The 15,958-nt window shown below is 41.6% G+C and overlaps 1 protein-coding gene across 5 annotated transcripts in view; it reads right to left on the bottom strand.

The window, feature by feature from the left end:
• LOC137430999 (rho guanine nucleotide exchange factor 11) overlaps nucleotides 1-15,958 on the bottom strand; it is a 216,697-nt gene that overhangs the window by 120,808 nt on the left and 79,931 nt on the right. For 4 of the 5 annotated variants that reach the window (XR_013624014.1, XM_078781295.1, XM_078781292.1 and 1 more), the window contains 12 exons: nucleotides 15,323-15,419; nucleotides 14,145-14,267; nucleotides 13,711-13,734; nucleotides 11,582-11,720; nucleotides 11,006-11,117; nucleotides 4,899-4,925; nucleotides 4,510-4,695; nucleotides 2,812-2,962; nucleotides 2,415-2,599; nucleotides 1,986-2,126; nucleotides 1,238-1,317; nucleotides 951-1,073 (listed from right to left, as the gene is read on the bottom strand). Coding sequence is in view for 4 of the 5 variants with exons in the window: in XM_078781295.1 (XP_078637421.1) it covers nucleotides 951-1,073; nucleotides 1,238-1,317; nucleotides 1,986-2,126; nucleotides 2,415-2,599; nucleotides 2,812-2,962; nucleotides 4,510-4,695; nucleotides 4,899-4,925; nucleotides 11,006-11,117; nucleotides 11,582-11,720; nucleotides 13,711-13,734; nucleotides 14,145-14,267; nucleotides 15,323-15,419 (1,388 nt within the window). In the remaining variant the exon portion in view is untranslated. The remainder of the gene's footprint in view (nucleotides 1-950; nucleotides 1,074-1,237; nucleotides 1,318-1,985; nucleotides 2,127-2,414; nucleotides 2,600-2,811; nucleotides 2,963-4,509; nucleotides 4,696-4,898; nucleotides 4,926-11,005; nucleotides 11,118-11,581; nucleotides 11,721-13,710; nucleotides 13,735-14,144; nucleotides 14,268-15,322; nucleotides 15,420-15,958) is intronic. The other variant, XM_078781293.1, reaches the window with a different exon arrangement.

The raw sequence follows: 15,958 nt of genomic DNA on the forward strand, positions 1-15,958 counted from the left end.
AATCAGCTTCATCACAGGAGACCCCATGATTCTTAAAGCCTTGGTTTCTACAGCCTGATGCCGAGCTTGGTGTGAGGCAGGTGCACCAGCCCAGAGGGGAGAGCAGTATTCCATTGAGCTGCGGATGAAAGCCTTGTATGTGGTGAGGAGCTCAGGTGTGCCAAGGAAAGACTTCGCACGACGGAGGATGCCCAGTCGGTGACTGGCTTTGGAGGCCGGCTTGGAACTGTGGTTTTCCGAAGAAAGATCATGGCAGATAGTGAGACCCAAAAGCTTGAGTGACGGAACTTCTTCGAGAGGATTGTTGAGAAAGTAGATGGGAGGGTTGTCCAGATGGTTTTTTCGGAGAGACATAGTGAGTGTGACCTTTGACCTGTTGATCCCATAATCAAACCGTTTATATTTACATCATTATACATACTTGAACCAAGTTTGACCTGGTTGCCTTCGTCCATTCTTAACTTATCGCAGTAACAAAAAAATATCACGGATGGACGGACGAAAGCACGGATGGATGAAAAGCCAGACAGACAACTGAAAAAACATAATGCCTTAAGCAACTTTGTCGAAGGAGGCATAAAAAAAATCATTTAACGCTTCGGGTCATTTAGAAATAAGAAAATTATCCATAATCTTCTTAGATTCTTAGTCATAGCTTAGAGAGACCTTTCTCGATTTTATAGATCATGAACAAAAAGTTAACAAAGGAACCTGATTGGGTGAGTTGAACGAACAAAAAAGCAGGTTGTAATATTCATGACATGATGTTCAAGCGAATCATGTAAAACTACAGAAAATATTCATGATATACGTACCTTTGAAAAGGTTCTGTTTTTGTTCTTAAATGTAAAAGGACATCATGATATTCCCAAATAAATTACGCATCTATCCCAAAAACATCCAATGGCCCTTTCACAGTGCAATGGTTGCCGGAGCCATGTGTTACATACAGCCATGAGCTGTTGGAAGCGAGACTCCTTCTGCTTGGCACGAACCGCCTCCAGAGCCATCGACTGCATGCTGCAGAACTCGGCCGCTTCTCTGGTCAGCGTTTGTCCTTCTTCGCCAGAAAACTGCGCATAGGAAAGTATGAGCAAATCAAGTAAATAAGCGCCAGTATGTGGGCAATCACCGGCCATGAGCATCAACGGTCATTGTGTCCAAAGTAAAGTAGTGATCGGCTGTTCGGGATGGCGAGTTTTAGCTAATTATTTGTGAGAAGCAACTACCTGCTTACATAATCTAGCACGAGCTTCCCAATCTCATGAACCACTTGGTTTTTTTCACGGATCTTCTTCATTGACTCATTGAAAGTTTCTGCACCGACGGTGGTGAAGGGAAAGAGGAGGAAGGGAAAGAGGGAGGGAGTGAAATACATAAAAATAAATACAATACAATACATACAGCACATACATGTAAACACAAGTGCTTGCTTTAAAACCAGAGAGGTTCCAGGGAACCTGAACTCAACTGGTCTATATCAATATGGTTGGAATATGCATAATAGAACCACAAACTATATAGTCTATATGTGCTAAAAAATATGACAAAAATTGATTTTCAATATGGCCGCCCTGCCGCGCCCATTTTTGGGCGTGCAACGCCCAAATGCAATCCCAAACTAGTTTATGTCTTAAAGATGCTGCATAACAAGTTTCATCAAATTTCATCAATATTTGTGACTTTTAGAGCGTAGACGTCGAATTGTTTACAGACGACAGACAGACAGACAGACAGACAGACACTGGGTGTCGACAAAAACTCAGCTGGACATAGTCCAGTTGAGTTTAAAATGTCCAGGTCCTTCATATAGGTGTTTCAGCTTTCAGCTTCAGCAAAACTTTCAGCTTCAGCAAAAATGAAAAAGCAATTGCAGCTTCAGCAAAGGTGCATAATGACCTTTAACCTTCAGTCAATTCCTGGCCAAAACCACTGATACCACTGCAATTAAACAAGATATTACTGTTGGCCAAGCAGCAATTCACCGTGTATGGGAACGATCTGGTCGAGATTCATGAAAATTTGCCGCAACTCATTGGTGTTGAGTACAGGCTGCAGGCGAGCATAGAACACGTCCTGGAGGAGCTTCAGGTTCTGCAAATGCTTCTTCTCAGTTTGGAATAGCTCTGCAAAAGAGTAAAAGGTTCCTGTCCTGAACACGAGATGCAGAAGCTCAAACATTTGCATGTCAATGAAAGCAAAGTCAATTTTATTGAAAGCTATTGTTTTTTCTTTTGAAAATGTTTGAAAGCATGTCAATTTTAGCTCTAACACGAGCCTCGACTTAATATATATATATATATATATATATATATATATATATATATATATATATATATATATATATATATATATATATATATATATATAAGCACGATGAAACTTGGAAACCTGTCCACAAGCTGAGCACCCACCGTTAATCACTTCCTGCCGCTTGATCTCACGGGGATTTAGCTTTTTGAGCAATTCCGGATCGACGGAGTTTTGCCAGTTTGGTGCCTCAAGCTCCTGCTCCGACTCATGGTCGTCCTCCGATTGCACAGAGACCAACGATTGGCGGCTTGGATTCTCGACCTCTGATACCGTTTGGCTTGCAATGCTGGGTGATAGAGGCCACATATGCAGAGAGATATAGAAAGAGGCGATGCTGGCGAGAGTGTCACAAATGGCAAAAAATCATTATTTAATATATCACAGAATTGTTTTGTGTACATGAGAGCCGATAGAAGCCATTAAAAAAACTTGCAAACCACAATCAGCTTTGTGTCCTGTTTGCCGAGACCACACAATAGACAGGACAGATGGGCTGACCTGTCCGAATCACCAGCGTCCTCATCAGCTGGAACATCAGTCGATGTGTTTTCCAGTGAGAGCCGGGCCCGCTTCTGTCCCCTTGTTTCCACTGGGGACACGAGCTGGTCTGACTGGCGTCGCCCGCCCATTGCTGGTAAACCTTCTCGTCCTAATGTGGAAAGAGTGGGGTAGTTAAGACATAGTGAGTGAGATTGAGGTATGTACTAAATAATCATCATTACCACCCTATGGTTGGTTGGGTCCACACACAGGAAACCTGTGGGGGTGTTTTTAAAGAGATGACAGCATAAGGACGACATCCTACACATAAGATTAACAACAAATTGTGAAGGAAATTTAGAATATGGAAAAAAATAGAAACATTAAATCTAACGTGCATGAGAGAAATATGTACAGTTAAAGAACAATGTGAGTGTGCAGACAAATGTAAAGTCGGTCTTACCAAAACAAACTAGAGAGGTTCCAGGGAACCTGAACTCAACTGGTCCATATCAATATGGTTAGAATATGCATAATAGAACCACAAACTATATAGTTTATATGTGCTAAAAAAATGACAAAAATTGATTTTCAAAATGGCCGCCCTGCCGCGCCCATTTTGGGGCGTGCAACGCCCAAATGCAATCCCAAACTAGTTTATGTCTTAAAGATGCTGCATAACAAGTTTCATCAAATTTCATCAATATTTGTGACTTTTAGAACGCAGACGTCGAATTGTTTACAGACGACAGACAGACAGACAGACAGACAGACAGACAGACAGGCGGACGACGGACACTGGGTGTCGACAAAAACTCAGCTGGACATAGTCCAGTCGAGTTAAAAATGCATCAAAGTAAAATAGCAACAATACTTGAAATGTATTTAGTTAAGAGCTGAAGTACCCGGCGTTGCCCGGGGAAATTCAATGAAATACTCTAATAATTAAATTTGTGTTTTTGACAACAAATCACGACAACCTCAACATCCGATCTTCACAAAACATATTACTCAATCTCTCCCGGGAGAAAACCCAGACAGTGTACAAGCAACATACTCACTCAAGGCCTGATCATGGAGCTGTTACAATAAACCTGTCTAAAGCAATATTTTTAATAACAGGCACACATGTGAACAACATAATAATTAAATGTGTTGTTGACGACAAATCACTACAACCTCAACATACGATCTTCACAAAACATATTACTCGATCGCTCCCGGGAAAAAACAAACCGCAGGCAGTGTATAGCACTAACAACTTAGGGTTAAGTCCAAGTGCTTGTATATCAATGTGGTATTCCAAAGCTCCATTGTTTTCTCAATCAGTTTGATCTTGAACAATTGCATGCATCTTATCATTCATTGGGGAAGGGGTGCTAAAGATCATTTTACCCTCCAGTTGGGGGAGAGGGGGGCGGGTGATGCATGCTGAAGTTATAATGCTCTCATCCCATTATGCAATGTTTTGACATTTGCTGACAAATTGCTCCCCACACCGCTAATCCTCCTCAGTTAAAGTCTCATTTATTGGACTGTATTACGATTATAATTCATTGGGCGTAATACATAACTTTGTATTTATTGTAATCCGCTGTATTGTGCTGAGTTTTGTGCCCCCGTTATTTTGATGGCCTTTTCCCCTCGTGTATATAAATAAAAGGCTTTTGCATATTATTGATTGCAGGCCACACACATGAATGCAAAGGTTTGCACCTGGATCCATATCAGTATCTTCAGAGGCGAGGGAGGTCCGGTGTGGTAGACGGGGAGAGCTGTTGTTGACCGGTGACTGACTTAAAAATATATTGTGCATTTCCAATTCACTCGGCTCAGTGGGTTCAATGGAAGGTCCAACGGGTGGTATGACTCGTGCAATCCGAGGTAAGGACATCTTTGGAGCTAGGTGAGCCAGGGGTGAAATGTGACTATCAGTGAAATAGCATTTATGCTGATATGTTCATGCGCCATCAGGCAGGAAAGAACATTTTGCATGTACGAGTCGGTTTCATTCATGAGTAAGGGGCACAAAAACAACAGTGACAAGTAAAACGTGAACAACAGACAATAAGACTTTTTTGGGGGAACAATCACGTGGGACTCACCGTCATTCCCGATGGAGACGTGAAAAGCTAAGGGTGGGGGGGGGAGGGCATAGAGATAAAAACAGTCAAGACCAGAAGAAAATAATGAAATAGAAAACGCTGCATACAAAACAAGAAAACATTCGTTTTGCAAATCCAACTAGAAGGGTATTCGGTAGACGGCATATAGTCAGGTTCAGTATGTCCAGATTTAAAGTTTCGTTGGATTTTTGGGGGGATTTGGAAAACTATATATTTTTGGAAACTATATTGTATAGTCAGTCAGAAAACCAATGTTGCTATTTGCACAGACTCCTGTATGGCGGCCATCTTGGATTTTCAAAATTGCCGCCGTAGAACTAATTTTTCTCAATATCTCAGCTTCTAAATAACATAGAGCTTTGATTCTAACGGCTAAACATACATTTTCAAGGGCCCCGAATCCAATGGTAACAAGTTCGATAAGCTAGACATGACCATAGAGCTCCTATGTGGCGGCCATATTGGATTTTTCAAACTGGCCGCCATAAAATTGATGTTTCTCAATATCTCAGCTTCTAAACAACATAAAGCTTTGATTCTAACGGCTAAACATACATTTTCAAGGGCCCCGAATCCAATGGTAACAAGTTCGATAAGCTAGACATGACCATAGAGCGCCTATGTGGCGGCCATCTTGGATTTTTCAAACTGGCCGCCGTAAAATTGATGTTTCTCAGGATCTCATCTTCTAAATAGAGCTTCTAAATTCATCTCTAACAATGCCAATGCTAGACAGAGATTCTTCATGGTTACACCAGAATTATCACGCCTGTCAAAAGACTTCAAGAGTCAGTTTGGCCTGGAAGGTGAAGATCACAGAACATCATGACCTTGGTCCAAGTGCAGTCAAGAGGGAACATGAAGCAATCAACAAGATCAAGGCTGCGATACTGAGTCACGGGAATCCATTTGACACTGAAGGTGACAAGCTGCACAATGTGATAACGAATGCTTACATCCCAGACGAATATGCACCACAGATCATGAACATTGATGTCACTGGTCAGAAGTTGTATGACGACTATGTGTCTGAGCGTATCAATGGAGATGTTAGCCTCTGGGCACCAGTCAAGAAGGAGAACAACAAGATGTTCACGTCTGGGAACAAGAGAACCACAGTGAAACTCAGAGACAGGACTGTGGATCTGAAGGAGACTAAGGAACTGTACGGAAGGCTCATGGTCCTTGCCAAGTCAAACAGAGACGTCAACCAGAAATATGCCATCGGAAATTACGAGTTCACTGTGACACCAAGAGCACTGTTCGCTCCAGATGGGACAATTCTTCCATGCACTGACAAGTCGAAGTTAATTCATCTCCTCGACAAGTTAGCAAGAGCAGAAATTCACCCCGAAGATCAGCAGCAGACACCAGCTGCAAGTGTTCTACAAGAAGATCCAATGGACACAAGAACTATGGCATCCACATCTAGTAAACCTACAAGTCGGAAGATTGCACTGGTGGATGAGATGGTACTTGTGCATAAGCTGACAAAGAAACCAGCCACTGTAGTGAAAGTCAACGATCTGGGTGAATGCTTCAATGACAGACTCATTGTCATTGACAGTGTTGCACTCATGAATGCAACAAAAGATTGTGATGAGATCATACTGGTCTTTGACACGTACAAAAACGATTCTCTGAAGAGTGCTACCAGGGCTAAAAGAAGGCAAGGAAAGGATGCAGTACAGTATCAAGTCAGAGATGACACCAACATCAAACACATCCCAATGAGCAGATTCCTTTCTCATGACAAAACAAAGGCTGATCTGACTGACTATCTGGCAGCGAAAACTCTAGAATACAACAGTCACTCATCCAAGTTGATCATCACGTCTGCTTCAGGGCGTACTAGGAGCAACAGTGACCTGCTCTTCGAGGACAACAACCATGAAGAAGCTGACACCCTGTTGACCCACCAGGCCGTGTTGGCATCCCAGCGAAACCCACATGATGCGCAGTTGGTGTTCTTCTCTCCCGACACAGATGTCCTGGTACTAGTCATAGCAAACTATGACCTACTGCTGAGGAATACATCCATTTCCATGGCCTCTGGAATACTTCAAATAAAGCCACTGTGGACAGCTCTAGGGGTCGAAAGAGCAAAGGCGTTGCCAGCCTTTCATGCTTTCACAGGGGCAGACAACACTGGGAGGTTCTCTCGAATAGGCAAAGCAACCTGGCTGCTTGTCTACCTCAAAGCAAGTGAAGATGTCATAGACACCGCGCGAATGCTTTCAGATGCAACTAAAGTGCCGGAGGACATGTTGTCCACACTAGCTAACTTTGTATGCGCTGCTTACTCTCCAAATGGCATCCACATCGACAGCATCCCCGAACTACGATGGTATCTCTTTTGCAAACACATGGCAGAAAGTGACAGGCTTCCTCCTACTCTTGGAGCTCTCAAGCAGCACATCCTTAGAGTCCATATCCAAGCCAGAGTGTGGGGTCAGGCAAGCATTGCTCAACAGGATCCTCAGCTGAATCCCCTGCAAAACGGCTTTTACAAAGACACGGATGGACAAGTGAAACCAACCACAACTGAGGAGCCTCCAGCCCCCAAGGCCATCATTCAAATGGTTAGATGTCAGTGCAAAACAGACTGTTCTTCATCTAGATGTTCCTGCAGAACAAACAACTTGGCTTGTACAGACCTTTGTCAGTGTGACATCCAGTGCCAAAATGATGAGGACTCTCAAGATGTGATGAACGAAAGCGATGATGAGGATGATGATGACTTTACTCAATGATGAATCAAAGCTCTGTGCTCTTTAGAAGGTGAGTTACATCAGTTTTACGGCGGCCATTTTGAAAAATCCAAGATGGCCGCCACATAGGAGCTCTATGGTCATGTCTAGCTTATCGAACTTGTTACCATTGGATTCGGGGCCCTTGAAAATGTATGTTTAGCTGTTAGAATGAAAGCTCTATGTTATTTAGAAGCTGAGATATTGAGAAAAATTAGTTCTACGGCAGCAATTTTGAAAATCCAAGATGGCCGCCATACAGGAGTCTGTGCAAATAGCAACATTGGTTTTCTGACTGACTATACAATATAGTTTCCAAAAATATATAGTTTTCCAAATCCCCCAAAAATTCCAACGAAATTACATAGTGAACCTGACTAATACCTCCACCAGGCTGATTAGTTTATGTTTTGTATCCCACCAATAGGCCCAATCTGGATTCACACCTGAACCAAAATTTAATCAGCTTTTTGTTGTCACCTAACCAACTCACCCCCCAGGTTTTGTCACAACTCGTCCACAACCTTTTGAGATATTATACTATATATTGTTTTTGGCCCTGACTCAATGGTGAAGAATCACTTTTAAAGTTTAAAAAAATTCTCATGCAAATCCTGTTCAAATTTCAAGTCAATCAGATGACAATTGACAGTTTTATAAATTACACCTAAGTTATTGACCTTTGGCCATGTTGACTTTTTGGCCTATGTTGACCTCAAAAATAATCGGTGGTTGAATTCAGTGAGCTGACATGAAAATCCTGTTCGAATTTCAAGTCAATTTGATGAAAATGTAGGATTTTAAAATTTGACAAAATTGTCAAACTTTGACTTATGTTGGTTGACCTTTTGTCTTTCCGACCTCAAAATCAATAGGCTTCTTGCTTATGACAAACTCCACCAGACGGTGAAGTTTCGGGAAGATGGGAGTAAAAATGTGACCTGTAGGCTATTGAGATACAAGCAAACAAGAAAGACATCGTGCAGAGTTTGCAACATCCACTCCTCCCCCAGCCCCATCCCCCAAAAAGGTTGCCATGGATACATGCAATTGTCTATTTCATTAAATTTAAAATTGACGATCTTAATCAAAACTCATGTCAAAAAATGAATATATATATGGTCAATCGGATGAAAATTGATGATTTTATAAGTTTGACCTTGAGTTGACCTTTGACCTCAAAAATAGTTGGTTTCCCAATTCAGTGATGCACTTTGCAATTGCTCTTTAATTTTCAGGTTAATCAGATGAAAATTGATGATTTTTCAGATGAAATTTGATGATTTTAGAAGCTCGACCTTGAGTTGACCTTTGACCTTTTACCTCACCAATAGTTGCTTTCCCGATTCAGTGATGCACTATGCAATTGCTCTTTCATTTTCTGGTAAATTTAAATGAAAATTGACGATTTTTCAGATGCAAATTGATGATTTTAGAAATTTGACGTCAAAAATAGTTGATCCCAATTCAGAGACCCAATATGCAAATCCTGTTCAACTTTCAAGTCAATCGGAGAATAAATGACGATTTTAGAAAGTTAACCCCAAGATGACCTTTGACCTCAAAATCAATAGGCTTCTCAGTTGTTACTACTACAACTCTACAAGTTTCATGACGATGGGTTTAGAATTGTGACCTTTAGGCGATTAACAGACAGAATAGCAAAGTTGACCGACCGATATACTTGAAAAAAATCTTCGATTTTACAAGTAACAAACATGGCAGACATCATGTAGAGCCGATACTTGTGAAATCCCTAAAAACAAATTTAACCTCAAAATAAATGGTGGTTGAATTCAATGACAAAATATGCAAATCTTCTTCAATTTCAAGTCAATTGGATGAAAATTGATGATTTTAGGAATTCAGCCTATGTTTACCTTTTGACCTAAAAAAAATAATTGGTGATTGAATTCTCTGACCTGATATGAAAATCCTGCTCAAATTACAAGTCAATCGGATGAAAATTGACAATTTTAGAAATCTGGCCTATGTTGACCTTTTGGCCTATGTTGACCTCAAAAATAGTTGGTGGTTGAGTTCAGTGACCTGATACGCAAATCCTCTTCAATTTACAAGTCAATCGGATGAAAATTGAGGATTTTAGAAATTCGACAAAGTTGTTGACCTTTGGCCTATGTTGGTTGATCCTTTGACCTTTTGACCTCAAAATAAATAGGCTTCCTGCTTATGAACGACTCTACCAGGTGGTGAAGTTTCATGAAAAATCTTCGATTTTCACAAGTAACAGACGGATGAAAACATAACGTAACGGAGATAACAACGTTGGGGAATGTCATTTTGCGGTGATGACAAAGACTGCACAATAAGATAGAACACGATTGTGATTGACATTTTCCTGTGGAGGGTTTGAATAAACGGGGTACCGATGTAGATTAAACGGCAAGTCATTTTGACATTGAAAATCCTCATTTATAAATACCTTAAAGATTCGTTCATACGAAATGGTTTATTCGATTCAAAGAATCGCAACAGCATGCTGAATTACATAAAAAATAAACCAAACCAAAGTATTCATCTAACAAATCAGAATACACCATAGCAAGCTATGTTTCTCTAACGAAGGGATAGTGCCCAAAATGTCAGCTTTTCCTTGGTACCCAAGGTGGGTAGCATACCTCGATCGACGGCCATCTATCTGCAGGAGTTAGTTTGCAATAAAAACCAAACGATCACCTTTTGGCACCTCAGTTGGCCTCATCATGCCGTGACTCCAAATTCGAAGACCATGTGCCCTTTACATGGCAAATATTGTAAGATACCCTTCCTATATGCTTATCCTTCTTGCAAGATGATGACAAAGTTCATTCGGAAGCTTTTAAATCTCATGAATAAGTAATCAGGTTTCACCAACGGTCTTGTTACCCCTCTCTCTTACATCACATATCCTCGTATGTATTGGGAATGGTGGACATGTCGTGCGTATGTCGTGCACATTACCGTTTGTGATATTGTTAGCAACGCTTACAACTGCCTCATCAAGTCATTTGCCTGAGATCCTGACTGCCTCAACACTGGTATCCGACTTGCATTAATCAGTGTAAGCTCACCTCATTGATTGTGTCACATTCTGAAAAGGCCAGATTAAACAATAAATTAGTCCGTTTGGTATACCCATCTGAGCACTTAGCTCGTGATGCTGGGACCGCAGGTTCAAATTCCATACAAAGTGTCGAGTTATCCAATGTCACTCAACGTCCTTGTTTAGTGTGTGATTTGTGTACAACTCCCACATGAACCTCAAACAATGTATTTAATTAATTGATTAATTAATCAGTAAGTAAATAAATAAATAAATAAATAAATAGCACTTACTGGGTTGGCTATTTTTGATCATTTTCAAATTTTCTTTGAAGATGGAAAACCTTTTCTTCTCCTTATCATTCTCCTTCAACGTCTCCTTTTCCTTCCGGTTCTGCAGCGGGGCCTGTGGGAGTCAGGCACACTGAGCTGCTTCCTGATTTCTCACCTGAGGACTTCATAGATCCTACATAATCTGAACAAACAGGAAATGCAATGGAGCGAGCAAACCGGAACAAAGGAAGTGAAAAGGGCAAAGGCATGGGAGGGAGAGGGGAATTGGAATTACTGAGGGCGACAAAAACAAGTAAACCTGCAAGGTATACCACAGAACAACTTTTAAACTATTGAATCAAAATTTGATTTGTTGGGTCATAAACACACATCGGACACAAAAGCATTCCATTTGCAAATTGCAAGTTGACGGAAGGGTTTTGGATCACAAATAATCTTGCCAACACTTAATGTACAGGAAACCCTCATAATGGCCCCCGATGATGGTGCAACCTTGTACACCTTCAAACCGTGAAACCGCGCGACTTCAAATTGGAATATCTCCTTTAGCTCGAGCCGAGACATGCGCACTCGTACCTTCTTCTTCGGAAGGATGTTAAAGATTTTCTTGTCGTTGACGATTTGTTGGCGCTCGAAGGACGGTGCCGGCCGTGCCCACTTCATGCGCACACCTACGCTGTTCATGTACCTCTGTACCACGATCATCATCGCGGTTCTTTAGGTTTGGGGAGGGGACACTAAGTTAGTGAGGCCTGCACACAACATTTCCAGCATGCTGACAGGATGGAGAACACGTCATTACCAAGCAAGCACCTGTTCTCCGTTCTCGATGTATGAAGTTTAATACGATGAACCAATCACAGCACTGTGTATAAATTTATCATTCTAGGCTCAGGTCAAATTGCAGATGTTCAGTTGTAGATCATGCAATGTGAAAGGAACGAATGAAAAACGGAGAATTACTCTGTTTATAAATTTTTTTTACTTCACATTACATTGGGGAGGAGTGGGGGAAGGGCAGAGGAGGAGGGGGGACAGAAACCCTTTAAGCAGTAAACTCGACTTTGGTGAATTTCCAATGTTTTGCCTTTTGTGGGCCCTCACATCACAAGCTTTCACAGCGGACGATGGACACAAAGCAAAACATGGTGCCTCCATTTTGCTTTTTATCTTTGGAAGAGTTAAAAGCCCATGTTAAGTTAGCTAGAATTTATATATGCCACCACTCTATGCAAATTTACAATACAATGTAAAATACAATGAAATAGAACGATTGTAACACCACAAATAGTTCAATATGCATCGTGGGGGGAGGTAAGAGCAGGGTAGGAGGAGGTTGAGGGAGCGGAACGGTGAGGGGAACAAAACAAGTAAACTGGAACGGCACTCGGTAGAGTGCACGCCTGCACCAGGCTGAACAGTTTATGTTTTGTATCCCACTGATAAGCTGGATCTGGATTCGGACCCGATCCCAAAATCTAATCGGCTTGTTCTTGTAACCTAAAGAACTCATCGACCAAGTTTAGTCATAACTCGTCCATAACTTTATTAAACATCATGTTATATATCGCTTTTGGCCCGATCTCTAAATGGTGAAGAATCACTTAAAAATTAAATAATTGTTGTATCCAAATCCATATTCAGATCTCTACCAAAATCAAATTGATTAGTCCTTGTCAAACACACAACCTGTAAACCAAATTTCGTCCAAATCCGGACGCAAATTCTCTTACCAGATATGCAAATTCTCTTAAAATTTCAAGTCAATCGGATGCAAATTGAGGATTTTAGAAATATGGCCTATGTTGACCTTTTGGCTTATGTTGACCTCAAAAATAGTTGGGAGTTGAATTCAGTGTCCAGATATGCAAATCCTCTTCAAATTATCATGTTAATTGGATGAAAATTGAGGATTTTAGAAATTTGGCGGATGTTGATCTTTTGGCCTATGTTGACCTTTTGGCCTATGTAGACCTATTGGCCTATGTTGACCTCAAAAATACTTGGTGGTTGAATTCAGTGACCAGATATGCAAATCCTCTTCAAATTTCAAGGCAAAAGAATGAAAATTGAGCATTTTAGAAATCTGGCAAAGTTGGTGACCCTTTGGCCTATGTTGACCTATTGACCATTTAACCCCAAAAAACAATAGGCTTCTTGGTTATGACCAACTGTACCATTTGGTGACATTTTGTGAAGATCGGTTGGAAATTGTGACCCGTATGCAACTGACATAGACAGACAGACAGACGTACAGATAGATAGAATAACGCACAAGACCAACCAATATACTTGAAAAATCTTCGATTTTCGCAAGTAACAGACAGACAGGGGTGAAAACATAACCTCCATCCACCTTTGGTGGCTGAGGTAATAAAGTTAAATAAAACCGGCAAAGACAGTAGAGATCGTTAAAATTCCCCATACTGAGACATCTATGGCAAGGACATCGTAGTCGTCAATACCTTATCACTGCCGTGACGTATAAGTCATTGCAAGATCAATATTGCACATTCTTGAGGATTTATCAAAATCAAACTTTGGGCATGAAGGTGAACAGTGAGAAAATGATGTCACCACCAATTAATAAATCGAACTCTGGCATATTAATAACTTTCGTACTTCCTTTATATCCCAATAGATTTGCAAACAAGTGTGTGCGTTTGAGCCTGCGACGCTGCATGGATATATTTTTTCCAACTCACTTTCTATCCTCCTCCATCTTCCCTCTGAAACAAAAACACATGAATAAGTAACGATATACAAGGTGAAAACCACACGCTTCACCGTGGTAAGCAGATTTATTATTTCAAGGAAATTATGCATGAGATGCTTTGGGTTGTACATTTACAGGGGGATTGTGGGGGGGGGGGGGGGGGGGAGGACAGCGAGTATACACTTAAAGGGTGGAGCACATCAGCCGGGCCTGCAATGAGTGCAACGCCATTAATCATTGCCCCCTATCCCGTATGACACATACGTCGACAAAGCACAAGTTTTAAATGGCCTGGCACCTCCTTGCCTGACATTGTCCTGCACACCGGGTCGGAGTGACAAGATCAACCTAACAACGGAGGAATGACACGGAATGCAATTTGAGCGCGGACAGCTGTGACGCGATGGAAAGCCAGGCACTCACATGATGTCCATGAGCTTGAAACTGAGTTGTTCGGCAGCCATGCGTTCCGCGTGGGGGGATCCACAAAGATTGCTCAGTTCATTCTCACCATACAGACTGCCAAGGCCCATCTCACTCTTGCTCCTGCACATCCAGAAGCAAAAGGTACAAATTAAGAGGTTATAAAAATTCCCTCCGTCGAACGAACCAAAGGCAATTTGGAAGAACAACAAAAATGATGCGCTCAACAAGAATGAAAACGTTTCGTTTGGGCATTGTGCAAGACATAAGGAATTGCCTGGGGGGGGGGGGGGGGGGGGCGATGAAGGGGTTACAGAGAGGATATGGGCCCAGAAAGGGGTCAGAAATAACCAGTCTATTCGCTTTAGTCAGATCAATATCTCCGTTCACCCGAATTCAACCTGCCAGAAATCTTTAGGAAAGTTTTTCATCGAGTAACATGCTTCACACTGGGCAATGGTCTTTGCTTCTCAGAGCTGAGAATACAAACGCAATACTGAACAGAGGCAGGCCCTTTGACCTTTTAACCTTTGCATGAATTGGTGCTATTTATAACGGAGTAATAGTTGGATTTAAAGGGTACATGATAGTATGAGCACTCTGGTTAAGTTCAACACTCCAACCCTGCTCACTGCTAAAAAGGCAATGGCAATCTACCCAGTGTCGTGGTTCTGGTGATGTAAGCACCAAAGTCAAATGTAGAATGATCAGGAAGCGAATAAAAGGGACGTCGAGACAGAGATGCAGTCAAAAAGGATGAGCAATGAGAAAAATAAATGCACAAAATTGTAATTTTATAAATGCACAAAACATTTTATAAATGCAAAAATAAATGCACAAAATACGTTTCATATTTGCAGTGCATTCGGACATGGCACCAAGTTAAGAAGGCAGGACAGGGTGGAATGCTATGAGGCGGAGAGTCAATTTAGTTTCCTTCCATTGCTGAAGGAAAGGCCCTGCCGCAGCAAAACATGACACAGATGTTAGTCCCTTTCTACATTGTGTCCATCTCGGGCCACATTTTCCCAGAAACCCTGCATTTCCTCAAGTTAATGAAACCAAATTGATGTTCACGACCCTGAAACCTTTCAAAAAGGGAAACCTCTTTGAACCCCTCTCCTGAAATATCTGAGCTGGAACACGGAATCAGGGATCGGACATGGGAGCGCAAGCACCTGTAGTCGAGCAGTTGGTCATCAATTACTTTGAGCACAAAATCTTGAGCTTCTTCCAGTGTTTGCTGTGGAATTTCCTCCTTATGCTTGCTTTCATCTGTATGGGGCATAAGCACAAGCACTCAAACATTTGGCAAATGGGTGACAAACCCTACCAGCAAACAAGCATCAAAAGCATCGTCTGGTTATCTATCTATAATTCCAGTAATCTCTGTCTGTCTGTACGTTTGTCTGTGACCGCTGTTTCTCGACAACCACGGGTCCGATATACTTTTAACTTGCCAGGTATATTTCTGGGGACACGAGGATGTGCCTTTTCAAGGTTTCATATTAATCGGACAATTACTTACCGAGCTATGTCCAAAAAACGATTCAACCAATCAGAGAGCAGCGAACGATCGCGTGTGCCGGCGTTGCGAATGGACCAAACCATTCCATGTAAATAGAGGGGGGGGTTCTGTGGTCGTTGCGAATGGACGAAACCATTTCATGTAAATAGAGGGGGGGGATTGTCACTGTACTCGCAAGCCGTTCGCCGTTCGCTTTGGCGTTGCGAATGGACCAAACCATTTCATGTAAATAGAGGGGGGGGATATAATTTTAGATAGATATATAGTACGGGCATATATATAGTAC

The sequence above is a fragment of the Myxine glutinosa genome, chromosome 7 (assembly GCF_964187855.1).
Source record: "Myxine glutinosa chromosome 7, kmMyxGlut1.1, whole genome shotgun sequence".
NCBI classification, from domain to species: Eukaryota; Metazoa; Chordata; class Myxini; order Myxiniformes; family Myxinidae; genus Myxine; species Myxine glutinosa.